The following is a 15,944-nucleotide window of genomic DNA, read 5'->3' on the forward strand; positions in this document are numbered from 1 at the left end:
TTTTTGGGTTTGACTGAAAGTTATGCATTGTACAACCCAGTTTCTATTAATATGCTTTCCTATTTGGTTTGCAGTTTACATTTATAGATACATCTTACAACTTCAAAATTAGGAACTGCTGTGCACTGTGAAAATCAGAAGGTTTTGTGCTGACCACATCCATTGAGTTTACACTTCCAGAGTTTATTACACATGCAGACTTATACAGAGTGTTGTAAAATCTATCAGTCAGTTTGTGTGGGGGAGAAGGAGAGGGGGTTAGTCCATTTTTATTCCCCCATTTGTTGCTCTCACCCATTTTGAGAAGGAGAGGACACGGTCTTGAGCTGCTCCAAGGGAGGTTTGGGCTGGATGAGGAAGAAATTCTTCTCAAAAAGAGAGATTGGCCACTGGGATGAGCTGTCTGGGGAGGCGGTGGAGTCACTGTCCCTGGAAGTGTTTAAAAACAGAGTGGATGAGGCACTTGGTGCCATGGTTTAGTTGGTTAGATGATGTTGGGTGAGAGGCTGGACTTGATGATCTTGAAGGTCTTTTCCAGCCTGGTGAATTCTGTGATTCTGTGTAAATTCAGGTTGCTTTTTTTCTGCCATCAGCTGAAACCTAATAAATTTTATTCTCAAAGAAAGAAGTGTGGGAAAAGTGGACATGGAATCTTTTAAAGATGGATGTAAGTCCTGCAACACAAAGAAGGAGGCTGTACTGGGAAATGTTGACTGCCGTCTCTGCCCTCCTACCAAAATAAAGCAGTTCAATGTTCTTATAATATATTACAATGTATTATATACATTGTATATAACATAGATCCTATAATAATATAATGTGAACTACACAAAGCACACTTCTGTTTCTAAAGTGTTTGTCCTCATCTCACTAGCAAAGTGTTTTAAACATCAAGCTGCAGGTGTTTTCAATGTTTTACCATCTCTCTATTGAATTATTTTAATCAATGCCTTGGTGAATGCAAGCTCTTAGACAAACTGGTAACATCCTGAGGACCCAGATTAGGATTACAAAAACTGGTTTAATGCACGGAAATTGGGAGGGCAGGAAGGAGCAGTGAGGAGATTGCCAGAAGTGCTGTTGTGACCCTAACAAATGCAGTGGCTGCTGTCATTCCTAGATTCCTCTTGTTCCTGGAATCAATTTGCTTGCTCTGCAAACAAGTGCATCTCTAAGCAATGGATTTGTGATGGTGAGGATGACTGTGGTGATGGCTTAGATGAGAGTGATGCTGTCTGTGGTAAGTAGAACCATTCCAGTTCTGTATTCTGTCAGATCCATGCTGAAAGTGTGGTCTCTGTAAGAGAGGAACCAAATGATCTAAGCAGGTGGTAGAATGGAAAAAAAAAAACAGAGCTCTAAGAATAGGCTATTAGAGGATAGCCTTCCCCAGACAGATACCTTTTTATGGTGGCTTTATGATTTATTTGTAGTCTGTCAGTGGGGATGTGAATGGTGCACCAGCATGTCCCACTTCTTGTGGCTCATGTTTCAGTGTTAGGTGTAACACTGTGTTAGGTCTTTGATGAGACAAGGGCTGGAGCAGCTCTGCTGTGAGGCCAGGCTGAGGGAGCTGGGGGTGTTCAGCCTGGAGAAGAGAAGGCTCCAGGGGGACCTTAGAGCTGCCTGCCAGGACCTGAAGGGATCCTGCAGGAAGGCTGCAGAGGGACTTTTGCTGAGGGTGTCTAGAGACAGGCCAAGGGGGAATGGTCTGAAGCTGAGGCAGAGCAGGGTTAGAGTGGAGCTGAGGAAGAAGTTCTTGAGCAGGAGGGTGGTGAGACTCTGGCACAGGCTGCCCAGGGAGGCTGTGGCTGCCTCCTGCCTGGGGGTGTTTCAGACCAGGCTGGATGAGTCCTTGAGCAGCTGAGTTTAGTTGAGAGGTGCCCCTGGGCATGGTGGGGAGGTTGGAGGAGATGAGCTCTGAGGTCTCTTCCAACCTGAGCCATTCTAGGATTCTATGAATAGACAAAATTGCAGACTGTCCAAATTTGACTGTAAAGCAGTCATGGCCAGCACCTTCTCCATACTGTGCAGAACAAAAGCTCATCCCCCCACACCTTCCTCAGTCATTACCCATTGCCTTAAGAAAAGATACAAATCAATTGAGAAGGTGTTCAAGGCTCACATGCAGTGTTTTTCCAGGTTCAGTGACCTGTGCAGCAGACACTTTCAGCTGCTTAGGCTCCCATGCCTGTGTCCCCCCGCACTGGCTGTGTGATGGTGAAAGGGACTGCCCTGACGGGAGCGATGAGCTGTCGACAGCAGGCTGTGGTATGTTTGGGTGCTAACAATCTGTGGAGCTCCTTGCTTGGTGCTGCTGCTTCACCACTGCCAGATGCTGTTTGTGTCTGTGGTGCCATGGTTGCCATGTGTGTATCTGTGGTGCTGTCCTTACACTGTCAGGATTGTAAGCAAAGTTCGGTGGACCCCAGGTGAGCATACACAGGAGATCCTTCAGTGTTTCAGCCACCTGAGGGCTCCAGGTTTGGTTGAGGCCACCTGAGGCAGAGCATCTGAGGGTCAGTGTGTGTATGCCAGCTCCCAAACATGGTACAGCATTGGCACTAATGCCATGAGCAGGTTATTGGCTGTGCAGCTGTGTTGCACTTCCTGCAGACAGTGCTGCTGTGTGGCAGGGAACCTGTGCCTCAATGCAGTTCTGTCTCCAGTGTGTTCTGCCTAACTGTTCACAGCTTGCCATCTCTTCCCTACACACTATTCCTCCCAGTCTTCTCAGATCCATTTCCATTAGGAGTGTCAGGGGTTCAGTAGTAGTTTCCCTGGGGCTTGTTTTATTAATGGGTATGAAATGGCATAGGTTAAAACACTGAAGGATGTTCTGTCCACTCAGTGCATGTTCTGTCACTTGCCATTGCTAGACTGAGTCATAGTTGTGAATTTTAAAGAGCTGCTGTCCAGGAGCAGACTAGCATAGGAAGGACATCTGCACTTCCCGAATGCTCCTTTACTGAGAGTCAGACCTTAGGTTAGTTGTAGACAGCATCAACTTCTGAAGCCCTTCTGTCTTGCATGGATTTTAGTTATCCTCACTTCTGTAGCTGTTTTTGTGGTGATCAGCAGCGTTTCCTGCTCTTGAGTTGTGTGATGCTCCTTGCATGACTCACAAGTTACAGTATTCCCATTGGTTCCACTCAGACTGCTTCTGATTTCACCTTTCTGCCAGCACCTGACTGCATTTCTTCCTTTTCTCAGTTCCATTTGGTTTTATCTCCTGTCTGTCCCTCAGCTCCCAATAACACCTGTGATGAGAACGCTTTCATGTGCCACAACAAAGTCTGCATTCCCAAACAGTTTGTCTGTGACCATGATGATGACTGTGGAGATGGATCAGATGAATCTCTGGAATGTGGCAAGTACAACAAAAATACAGGAAACAGAAACCTTTCACACTGTTAGCTGTAAGGCCTTTGGCAAGGTCTATTATTTCAAGTCAGCAGTGAAAAAGAAGGCTCTTTGCTTTCTAAAACTGTTTTAATGTTAACTTTGAAATGATGTGTTGATGAAGACAACTTGGCATTAACTTAGAGCTGGAGCTACAGTGACCAATGATTTGCTATACTTGTGACTTACAGTTGATTGCAAAGAACACTTAAAAATGTACAGCCTAGAATTTCTTATTCACAATGGAAATCTTTTTATGTATTTCTTTGTGTCTAGACACATTTCTTTGTATCTCCTGCTGAAGCATCTCTGTAATGGTTATCACTGCAGTTAAATTATTTCCACTAAAGCCATATGTGACTGTTTCATTTTCACCATTCATATGAACTTAGGGTTTCTTCTGTTCTGTGAATGTCTGTACAGTGGATCTAGGTCATACTCAGAAATACTCAGCTATGTATTCAGCTACTTATCCTCCCCACCATGCCCAGGGGCACCTCTCAACCAGACTCAGCTGCTCAAGGCCTCATTCAACTTGGCCTTCAACACCCCCAAGCAGGAGTCAGCCACAGCCTCCCTGGGCAGCCTGTGCCAGACTCTCACCACCCTCCTACTGAACACCCCCAGCTCCCTCAGCCTGTCCTCATAGCAGAGGTGCTCCAGCCCTTGGATCACCTTTGTGTCCTTCTGCTGGGGACACCAGAACTGGAGGCAGGATTGGAGGTGAGGTCTGAGCAGAGCAGAGTCCAGGGGCAGAATCCCCTCTCCTGCCCTGCTGCCCACACTCCTCTGGCTGCAGCCCAGCACACAGCTGCCTGCTGGGCTGCATTAGGGCACTGCTGGCTCCTGGGGAGCTGCTCAGTAACCAACACCTCCAAGTCTCTTTCTCCAGAGCTCCTCTCAGCCACTCTGCAGGCAGCCTGGATTTGTGCAGGGACATGTAATGATTTATATCTCTTCACAGAGCAAGAGATTCTGTTGCCTGCATTGCAACAGAATTCTGGGGTGTGCAGAATTTTGTGTGAGAAATGTGAAGCCAGGCATGAGGTCATCACTGTTGTATTTCCAGGGTACCGCCGCTGTCGGCCTGGGGAGTTCATCTGTGCTGATGGAAGATGCCTGTTAAATTCCCAGTGGCAGTGTGATGGTGACTTTGACTGCCCAGACCATTCTGATGAGGCACCAATAAACACCAAGTGCAGAAGTTCAGGTTGGTGCTTAATGTTTTTAATGGCATGTGTGACCTCCCTCTTTGGAGAGCAATGGCTTAGGGTTGTAGGGAGGCAGATGTAAAACTTCCTAGCTTAAATCTCCAGGGCTTTCATGGGGACATTCCTTGTGTCTTGCATGGAGAATGTATTGTCAGTCCTGAGCATTCAAAACCTCACTTCATCAAGTTCGAGCCACCAGTTTCTATGGCAGAAGGTAGCTGTAGAAATATATTTGTGTAGTGGATTCCCAACTATGTGGAAAGAAATCTGCAAGAAGGACTAATGGGGTGAACTATTCACACGTTTTGCAGCAGGACAATAACCTCTTAAAGACATTGCAAAGTAAAAAATGTTACAACACTACCAATAAGAAGTGAATATTGCCTTGTTACACAAGTCTCTCACATGCACTGATTGCCAGCTGATCCATGAGAAATTCCGTTCCAAAATACTAACAGACCAAGCTGTGTTCTGCTTTTTGTTTTCCAGAGCAGTCGTGTAACAGCTCTTTTTTCATGTGCAAAAATGGCAAGTGCATTCCTCAGCGGGAGGTCTGTGATAACAAAGAGGACTGCAGCGATGGCTCTGATGAGCAAAGCTGCCACGTTAATGAGTGCCTCAGTAAGAAGGTCAGTGGCTGCTCTCAAGACTGCCAGGATCTTCCCGTTGGATACAAGGTGAATCATTACAACATGTGTGTCATGAATGTGAAGTCTTAGTTCTTCTCTGTTTCTTAACTACTCTGTGACTAAGATATTAACCCTGTGTGCTGCACTTCCTTGTTATGTTGGAACTCACCTACCACAGTAAGAACATTAAACCTTTCATTCCCAGCAAGCACGAGAGCCCTGCTGTATAAAAGCCCTGGTACAGTACAGACTTCAACCCTATGGAAAAGAACATAGGATGCTTTCAATACAGCAAATCATGCTGCTGGATACAGAACACCCAGCACCCTCAAGTCCTTTTCTGCTGGGCTGGGCTCAATTCCATCATCCCCCAGCCTGGACTGATATCTAGGAGTGCCCTGATCTAGGTGCAGGTCCGTGTCCTTGTCAGAGAGGCACTGACTAGAGAGCTGAAGACTGCAGTTGGAGACTACATGAAGTAGAGCCAAAACCTTGCTGCAGCAGCATTGCTGTGGAGAGAGCATGCCATGTCTCTGCAGAGAGTAGGGAAGAGAATCCAGCAGGGATCATGGTTTTCCACTGATGAAGCTGTGCCCCTGTTTCTAAAGCTCTCTCCCCAGGTGTGTTTTGCACCATTCACGTTGCATGTGATGAGCTTGCTATGGTGATCAGCAGACCCCAGTAAAAATCAGCTTCAAGAATCCTCACTGATATTTGTTATGCAGAACTCTAGATGTTAGCAGTGCTTCATGAAAAATCAGTGAAAATTATACATGTTTACAAAAAAGCAAATGTGTAAGTGAAAATAAAGCACTCCAAAGGGGCTTGTCCATTACTATTTTCATGGCAAAATCTTTCCATGTTTTTGAGGAGCTGTGTTAGTTTTGATTCAGGTAAAGAAGGCAGGGCTGTTTGGAAGGGAGTGGTTCTTTGAATCACAGCAGGAATATCTGAAACCCAGTGTTGGGGGTTGTGCCTGTAAGCAGTAGACAGCAGTGTAATTGAGATGTCTCTGGGAGAACTGAGACCACGGGACCAAGGTTGTGATGCTAAATTATTGAGAAGAAAGTACCTCAGATAACAAACAATCAATGACTAATGCAAAATGAATGCCTTTGGCTTTCTTTCCCAGTGCAAATGCTGGCCTGGATTCCTGCTGAAGGATGATGGCAAAACCTGTGTGGATATTGATGAGTGTTCCTCTGGCTTTCCCTGTAGCCAGCAATGCATCAATACATATGGAACCTATAAATGCCTGTGTGCAGATGGCTATGAGATACAACCTGATAACCCCAGTGGCTGCAAATCCCTTTCAGGTAGCACTTATCTATATATTTTTTTTTTTTTTTTCCCCTCTTTTTTTTTTTTTTTTTTTTAATGCACAGCAATATCCAAACCAATTTGTGCAATTCCTTACCCCCATGGGCTGTGTTACCCTTTTGTGCAATACAAACAGTGTTCTCTGAAGCACAACACTTCTTCAGCAAGCAAGAGCAGTGTGATGCCTAAATATAATGAGAAGTTCTATTTTTATTATTAGCTGGTTTACTCAAATAATTTGTAGTGAACAGTTGCAGTGGATTATGAAAGACTGAATGAGTATTGGTTAGAAAAACTATTAGGGGAGTTGGAAATAAATCATTAAATCCTGTTTCTGAGTCACATGATGGCAGGATGTTTATGGTAGGTGTTTTAAGAGCCTTCTGCTGGTTTCTCTCAACTTTAGAACATTAGAATGCATCTCAAGCTTCCTGGTATGAAAGGGAGGAAAAGGAAGAAATAAAAGGAGTTGCAAAGTCTATTGTTCCTCCAGCACAAGAAACCCACAGAATGCAGAGTGAGGCTGAAGCCAGATCAGAACACTGGTGGTTGTTTCCTCACCCCTCTGCCGCCTATGCCACTGGAGTCATTTATTTGTGCTTCAGTGAGTGGGATTCTCTAGAGCAGTGAGAGGAAGAGCAAAATGCCAACAGGAAAGAAACAACCCCCATTCTCTTTCTGAATGGCAGGAAGGCTGGAAGCTCTGCCTGCCTCATCTTGCTGTCTCAGAGGCTTCCCTGAGTAATCAGAGGAAACGCAGGAGAGGGCAGAAATGCAGTGCCTGGTTTTTGCTTTCCTCCCGTTTCGTGCCCTGCAAGCCACTCCTATGCTTAGAAGGCACAGATCGCTCAGGTGAGAAGGGGAGGTGGAGCCCCTCAGGGCACAGTTTATTTGAGCTGTAAAGTGGCAAACCTTAAAAGCCATTAGGACAAAACTCCTCATGCTGTGGCAGGGGTGGCTGTGCTGCAAGGAGGTGGCAAGGTGAATGGTTGTCCCCATACTGATTTTTTGCATAAATTGCCTTGACCCCCTCACAACAGAACAAAGCATTGCAGCCGTGCTCCAGGAACCACCAAGGTGGTGCTGAGGAGGATGCCTTGGGCCATTTAAGATCCTGAAGGGGGCTACAAGAAAGCTGGGAAGGGACTTTTGACAAGGGGTTGTGGTGTTAGGTTGTGGTGTTAGGATGAGAGGGAATGGAGTGAAGCTTGAGGAAGGCAAATTGAGACTGGAAATGAGGAAGAAATTCTTTCCAGTGAGGGTGGTGAGACACTGGAACAGGTTGCCCGGGGAGGTTGTAGATGCCTCCTCCCTGGAGGTGTTAAAGGCCAGGCTGGATTAGACCTTGAGCAACCTGGTTGGAACTGGATGATCTTCAAGGTCCCTCCCAACCCAACCTATTCTGTGAATCTATGAACAGTTGAACATCAAATGCAAGCAAGGAGGTCCTGTGTCTTCAGTGCAAGAACAGAGTAGGCTAGACAGCACGTTTGCACTCTAGGGCATGGAATGGGCAGTAGGTACAAGCCTTCAGCACATTTTTAATTATTATTAGGAGTTTTTGTTGTTTTGGGTTTTTTTTCTTCTTAGAAAAAATGAAAGTATATTTAATTTTTTAATATATTTTGTCTGTCAGTGTCAGAGATGTGTCCAAGTGATGGCATGAATGACTGTCAGAAGGAGTATTATCTGATAGTCTAGAATAGAGGAAAAAAAAACAAAGCCAAATCTGTCTTGAGTTGAGAATGAGAGGTTCCAGGTTTGTCCAAGTAGCTGAGGTTTTTATGTCTGCACTGTTCAGAGTGCTACAATCTCAAGAAGCAATGGTCAAAACTTGCCTGGTTTGCAGCTGGTACAAATAACAGTGATGATTTGAAAGGGAATGTTGAAATTCAAGCAAGGGGTATGAAATAGATTTCAGCTTCAACCTCTGGCATTAGATTAGGACAAAATGCAGCATGGGTCCCATAATACAAAAGCAAGAAATAAATAAATAAAAATTGGATGCCATGAAAAGATTTACTAATTGATTGCTTTGTTCATTTTTTTTTATACTGCGTCATTGATCTTTCTTGGAACATTTGAATGTTTTAAAATATTTCTTTCATCCATACCATTGATCAGAGCATGTAACATTTATTTTTTTCAAGCCATCTGTATTTCAGCATTGTGTTCCTGATTTTTCCATAAATTAACGTAAAAGCTAGTCTAATATATTCTTTCTCCCGGGGTTTAGATGAGGAACCTTTCTTAATTCTGGCTGATCATCATGAAATAAGAAAAATTAGCACTGATGGATCCAACTACACTTTGTTGAAACAGGTATAACAACCACCACCACAGCACCGTGCTCGCAGCTTGGCTCAACACTTTGGTTCCTTCCCAGAGGCATCGTCCCACAATTGGCCTGGTGTGCACCACACAACTGCAGTACCTCCAGAGTCCCAATGGTGTTTTAAATTGACTCTCTGCTCTGAATTTGCCGTGATTACAGCTCAGGCAGTTGTTTCATCAGTCCTTCTGGTGTACTAAAACCAAATCATGTTGTATTTGTGATCCTCTTCCATCAGAAAATACTCTGGGCCCCCTCTTTGACCATGCATTCTCTTTGGGCTGCTTGCTGTCCTAACCCAAATCTGTCTTTTTGATATAGGCAGACAATTCCCAGATGTACAGCATGACCATACATGAACTTATATCTTTGGCTGAATCTGATTTATTTATTTTTAAAAATAATGACTCTAAATTATGATAACAGGAAAACCCCTAAACCTTATGTGAAAAAGCCCTACAAAACTAGACCTTCCCCCAGGAAACTGATACAGAGCTGTCATCTGTAGCAGTTTCTGCTCTGCTTCTGTGCTTCACCTAAGTGTAGTTACTTACCATAGATTAGAGCTCCAAAACCTGGTTTAATGAAACATCTATTTCCTGGAGTACTAATGAATCAATTGCAGCAGGGCTAGGAGGTCACTTCTTTGCAGCCAATATCAGGAGGCTTTGTGTGACTTCTTGTGTCAGCAAGCTGTGCAGCTTATTGTCACAAGGGAGGTGCTGAGATCTCCACAGCAGTAATTACAGAATTAACCATCTTGCATTCAACATTGACTTTATTTAAGCACAGCAAGCATTATGTTGGAGTCTGTTTGTTCTGGAATCCTTCTGACTGCCCTCTCATTTACATCTCACTGCCTCTCTCCTCTTTTGCTGGCATATCTGTTAATGGCACCCTGTGGGAAGAGGGGAGCAACAGTAAATTCTCTTCATGGTTGGTGCTGACAGATTATCTCAGAGCTTCATCAGTCTCCAATTTAAGGGCCTCCTCTTCAGGGTAATAGAGCCCAGGTAGCTGCAGCCGTTGAAGAGAATCTGTGTTTTCCATACCACATTAATTCAGCAATCTAATAAATACCTCTGCTATAGAACCTCCTGGCCTTTGATCCTACAAAATAGAGCATGTTGCAAAGCAGCCAGCTTTGCAAATGCCAGAAGCAGCTATACCAGCAGAGCAGGCAGGCTGGCTTCCTCACCAGGACATGCTTTTGTGCTTCTCATGTTCCCATGGATTGGCTTTCTCAGACACCTCTCAGATGGAGGCAAATACCAGAGCAAAGCCACCCTTCTCTGTGTATTTGAGCTGTGCTTTGCCATTCTAACAGCTGCTCATAGCAACTCAGAGTAAAGGAGCTGGAAGTAGGAGCTCATTCAATCTTTGAGCTGTTGTGTGCCAGCTTTTCCCTCTTTTTTCCCCCTCTTCCCCCCAAATCCACAGGGTCAGTACAGCTGTTTGAAGTGTGTCTCTCTTACGTTCTTTGCCTTCCATTTCCTTCACTTGTTGCCATCAAATCCTTAGTTTCCATAGGCAGAGCAGAGAGAGGCACTGTTCCTCCTCATTTTTTGTGATATTTACTTCCCTTTTTAAACTGGGACACCAAGGCAGAGCAAACCACAGCCTAGGGTGCTGTGTGCAACAGAAACACTCCCAAGGCTGTAAGATGAGAGACTAACTCAACTAACGACCTTTGAGTTCTTCCTGGCTCTTTCTAAAAGTACCCTGCACATAAAGGGACAAAGAATTATGCTAGGAGGGCTTAAAAGTGACACAAAGAAATGTTGTCTGGAGCTCTACTGCAGATGTGCAGAAGTAATTTTACCTGCAGTGGATGTTCTGATAAATATTGGAACTAAACTTACCCCAAATAAAACACTTGGAAGCAAAGTCCTGCAGGGAGCCAATTCTCTTTATTACTCTGGGTGCTTAAACTTTTACAGTGTGGCAGAATATGGAGATATAAAGCTAATTTTTCTTAAATTACTGCCCTTGTCTAGAATGCTCTACATTCTGGGAGTCTCCTTTGTACTCCTTCACTTGTCCCCTCTGTTAAGAATTTGGAGCAGGGAGTTCTCAGTCAGTGCCTTTGTAATGACAGCAGCAAGAGGCAGGAAGTGTTTTATGGCAGAGGGGTGAGTGACAGAGCTTTGTGAACTCACCGTGGCCATGGCTGTGTGACTTCTGAAAAGCAGAGCAGTCCTCCAACACCATATTGTTTTCAGGCTTTCTTTAATGATGGCTTGTGCAGCCTAATCACTCCTTTCCCCTGTTTGCTGATCAGAAGACAGTGCAGTGCCTGACAGATAAGCCCTGTAGCACTTTCTGTGCCATTAAATATTGCTGTTCCTAGTTGTTTGCTGTAGGCTTGGCCAGTCCAGCACACCCCCTCCCCAGCCATGAATTACATTAACGAGGGAGGGTGCAGATCTACCTGAGAGTAAAGTGTCATTGGGCTTACAAGGGAACTGATTGACTGATCTCATGGGTTTAAAAGGAGTGCAGATTGCATCCATTCCTTTCACCACTGCTGCTCTGTCTTGGATTACAACATCTTCATGTATTAGGAATATTCTGCTACCTCTTAGGGCGTTAGGAAGGTTATGGGCAAGGCTTTGCTGTTCTCAGAGAAGCCATTAGTGTGTGGCTGCTCTTGACAACCCCTAGGAGTGCCCCAGATGGGCTTAGTGATTGGAGCCATAGGAGACTCCCAGATGCCTACTGGATACTGAACTTTCCCAGTTTAGGCAGATACAACCTCTGTGTGTCTGTGTATACAGTTTCCACAGTGCAGAATCATAGGATGGTTTGGGTTGGAAGGGACCTTTAAAGTCCAACTCTCCTGTAGTGAGCAGGGACAACTTCCAGCCTCTCAAACATCAAACCCTACTTATTCAGGAATTAAAATTAATGCATTTTTGACCATCACAGCTTAGAATTCCTGATTAATTTGTATCAGTAACAAAGTACTTTCATTAAATAAGTGTTCTGCTATTTCTGAGGTTTCTGTTATAAAATGGATGTCATCTCAGTGACCAAAGTAATGCCAAAGCAACTGTCAGAGAAATTGAGCCAAAAGCTAAAGCGTTTCCTGCTAAAGTTCATTTTACATAATAGGAAAGACAAAGGCTCTCCATTTGGTTTCATACACCATCTGCATGTTTGAAATGAGAGAGTTCTCTGTCACCATATTTATTTCTGGTACAATTTTTACCTCCTTCTGACTGTTTACAAGTAATGTATCAAGAAATGATCAAAGCACTTTGACAATGTGCAGTCAGTAAAATAAAGCATTAGGAATAAATATTACCTGCAGTGCATTTTGCATTCTGAATGCTCTCCAGCAGTCTGAATACAAATGTTTGAATAAAGTGACTGTTTCCCCCCCCCTAGGGCCTGAACAATGTGATTGCAATAGACTTTGATTATAGAGAGGAGTTCATCTATTGGATCGATTCCAGCAGACCCAACGGCAGCCACATCAACAGAATGTGCTTGAATGGAAGTGATGTCAAGGTAATGGCTTGGGTTGGAAGGGACCTGCGAGATCATCCAGTGCCAACCCTCCCTGCCATGAGCAGGAATGCCTCTCAATGAGATATGGCTTCTCAAGGCCTTATCCAACCTTGCCTTGAGCACCCCCGGGGAGAGGGCATCCACACCTCCTTGGGGAACAGGTTGCCACCCTCACTGTAAAGAATTTTTCTCCTAATCTCCAGCCTAAATCTCCCCTCTTCTATCTTCAATCCATTCCCTCTCACCCTGTCACAGCAAACCCTTGTCCAAAGTCCCTCCCTATCTTGCCTGTAGCCTTCTTCAAGTACCGGAAGGCAGCTCTAAGGTCTCCCCAGAGCCTTCTCTTCTCCAGGCTGAGCAGCTCCACCTCTCTCAGCCTGTCCCCGTAAGGGAGGTTCTCCAGCCCTCTGATCATCTTCATGGCCTCCTCTGGACCTGCTCTATCAGGTCCACGTCCTTCTTGTATTGAGAGCACCAGAGCTGGATGCAGTACTCCAGGTGAGGTCAGAGCAGTTTGCTACATGGACGTGGCACACTCTCAGAGCACACCAACTTCGGTCTTTTTGAGGGCTCAGGTTTGAACCTGACTGGCAGCAGTCAACCTTCTTTATGTCCTTCACACAGAAATGACTGTTCATAGAACTTAAAAAAGAAGAGTGGGTAAGCAGAAGTTCATGGCTTTCTGCTTCACTGGAGTACAACTCAAGTCCAGTATGGCCTCAAAAGTTCAAGCAGGTCCCTGATAAGACTTTTTTTTTTTTTCATGGGAAAAAAAAAAAAAAGGATAGAGGGAAGGATGGGGTTCAAAATCCCTTAAGTCCTTGAATTATCATCACCTGCATTTAAACATTTTACAAAGCAGCCAGTCAGCTGCTTGTCCATTTGGGATGAATCTGTATTTTGTTGTTTCATGGAACATTTTCAAGACTGGAGGTGACCCCAGACTTTTTCTTTCTATTCTGAACTGTTTGAAGAATTTTTCCAGTCGAAAACTTGTAATTGCCAGGTGGAAGAGTACAAAAAATCTCCTGTTTTTAGTTAATTATGCAATAATTGTTTTATTTTTAAGAAAGGGTTTGAGAAATTTGACCAAATATTAAAAAAAAAAAAAAAAAGGCAAAAAACAAAAAATCAAGTAGGATGGGTGCCTGGCTGGCATTTCCTTTTTTCTTCATTACTATTTTGCAGTTTAAGGAGTGGGCTGATGATGGAGATTTGACTGAAATAGGATGCCAAATTCAAAGGGTTTTGAAAATAAGTACATTAAATGTTCATAAGAATGCTTGGATATTTCACTGAAAAATTCATCCCTGATGAATGTGGCACCTGGGAGCTAAAACTGTGCAAAAGAAGTACTCAGTCCTGGATCTGCCTGCTGTTCTCTCAGTGCCAAACAATAACTTCCTGTCTTTAACAGGCTGCCCCTGCACAGATTTAATAACTGATGCTACAAAGAATTATTTTGCCAGTGAACCTGTTTCAATATTTCTTCTTTTTTTTTTCTTTGAATGAGAGGTTTTGTGTTTGACAGCCTTTCCCCTTGAGGCATTAATTTCTTTTTATTTCCTTCTTGCTTGTTGTTTTGCTGTTTGTTGTAAGTAAATATCCTGTTAGTGTGAATGATAGAGTTTGATATATTGCCTACCATTTCCCTGTCAGCAATACCAACTCCAGCTTGCTTCTTCTGGCATCTCATTTTTCTTCTGCATCTGATCATGGAGGGGATATTTCTACAATTTGAAGGCAATAACTTTTTCACACAATGTGTTGAACACATTAACAGAGTGTTTTATGCACAGCTTTGTAGAGGCAAGTGAAAGCTGTTGCTGGAAAACACTGTGGTAAGCTGGATCGTCTGCATTAAATGTCACGTTGGTGATCCCACTGACTGGAAGCTTAAAGTCAACAGAAAAGAGAGACTAATTACTTTGGTTGGTGCTTCTAGATAGTGGTGCTAAAGTCTGCAGTGCATAAACACTCTGCAGAGCTGTCTGCTTACGCAGGAGATCATAGCATCACAGAATTATCAGGGTTAGAAGGGACCTCAAGGATCATCCAGTTCCAACCCCCCTGCCATGGGCAGGGACATCTCCCACTAGATCAGGTTGCTCACAGCCACATCCAGCCTGGCCTTAAAAACTTCCAGGGATGAGGCTTCCACTACCTCCCTGGGCAACCTGTTCCGGTGTCTCACTACCTTCATGGGGAAGAATTTCTTCCTGACATCCAATCTGAATCTCCCCACTTCTAGTTTTGTTCCATTCCCCCCAGTCCTATCCCTCCCTGACACCCTAAAAAGTCCTTCCCCAGCTTTCTTGTAGCCCCATTCAGTTACTGGAAGGCCACAAGAAGGTCTCCTGGGAGCCTTCTCTTCTCCAGACTGAGCAGCCCCAGCTGTCTCACCTTGTCCCACGTTAGAGTGCGGTGACTGCGGCAGCTGTGCCTTGCTCCAAGAGTGACGCTGGTGTTGCTAAGGTGGTAGAAACTAAAGCACTTCAGCCAGATGAAAAGGTTGGTGCATGCCTGGATTGAATGTTATAAAGATTTTATAAGGTGCTAAATAAGATAATGAGCTGAAAGGCTGCTTTTACATAGTCATAACTGTAAGATTGATTTTAAGTCTCTGGCAGTGTCCCCTGCAAAGGCTTTGCAGTATCTTGCAATGGTAAATCAAACTAAACCCAACACATTCAGCTTACATGTAGAGCTGATTATGTGTAACTTCATCCTCTGTTGCACACACTTGCAGTGGTGAGGATGACAATAAATTAGAGGGTACACTGCAGGAATAAACCTGTTAATACTACTTCAGAAATCTCAAGCATTTTCAAGTGTTGCAGTCTCTGATCAGCTTTTCCTCTGAAGTTTGGGGTGCACAGACCTAATCAGGCATAGGATGTCATCATGGACCTTCTCAAGAGTAGAACTTTCATGTCTAGAAGGAGTTGGACTCTAATAATTGGGAGTATTCAAATATCACTCAGCACTTAACACCAAGGACGGCCAGCCAAGGAAGACTGAGTTCTTCTTTCTTCTGCCCCACGAGTGCTGGAAACGAGCACAGAATTCACTTTCCAACTGGGTCGTCTTTTGCTGTCTGCCTGAGCTGAGTTCTGCTGTGGTCTGTCTGCCATGGTGACATATGGCACTGCTGTGACTGTGAAATGAAATATCTGCCAGTGGAGAGTGCTGAGAGTGAGCTAATAAGCAGATGTGTTTGAGGGCATGCTATGGGGAGAGAAGTCTCATCTGCATTTGGTTCTGGGAAAAATAAACAGGAAAGGAAGGAAAAAAGGATGCAAAACAAAACCTAAACAAAACAAAAGAAACCAACCAGGCAAGCAGATGCACACCCCCCACAAAACCCTCAAACTAAAATAACAAACAAACCCCAAACAAAACCAAAGCAACCAACCAAAACCAACCAAAAGAACAAAAGGGGAATTGGAAACTTAAGACAAAAAATGAAAGACAAAAATCCTCAGAAGTGAGTGCATGATGCAGGGAAGTTGGCAGTGTGGGTATTTGCTGCACCAG

General features: G+C 44.2%; 1 protein-coding gene across 1 annotated transcript in view; it reads left to right on the plus strand.

Moving 5' to 3' along the window:
• The window catches only part of LRP1B (LDL receptor related protein 1B), a 660,028-nt gene that overhangs the window by 549,059 nt on the left and 95,025 nt on the right, over positions 1-15,944 (plus strand). The window contains exons 51-58 of the mRNA XM_054381274.1: positions 1,121-1,240; positions 2,143-2,271; positions 3,248-3,370; positions 4,472-4,612; positions 5,103-5,290; positions 6,375-6,558; positions 8,799-8,884; positions 12,285-12,407. Coding sequence (XP_054237249.1) covers positions 1,121-1,240; positions 2,143-2,271; positions 3,248-3,370; positions 4,472-4,612; positions 5,103-5,290; positions 6,375-6,558; positions 8,799-8,884; positions 12,285-12,407 — 1,094 coding nt within the window. The remainder of the gene's footprint in view (positions 1-1,120; positions 1,241-2,142; positions 2,272-3,247; positions 3,371-4,471; positions 4,613-5,102; positions 5,291-6,374; positions 6,559-8,798; positions 8,885-12,284; positions 12,408-15,944) is intronic.

Source organism: Indicator indicator, chromosome 5, assembly GCF_027791375.1.
Source record: "Indicator indicator isolate 239-I01 chromosome 5, UM_Iind_1.1, whole genome shotgun sequence".
Taxonomy (NCBI): Eukaryota; Metazoa; Chordata; class Aves; order Piciformes; family Indicatoridae; genus Indicator; species Indicator indicator.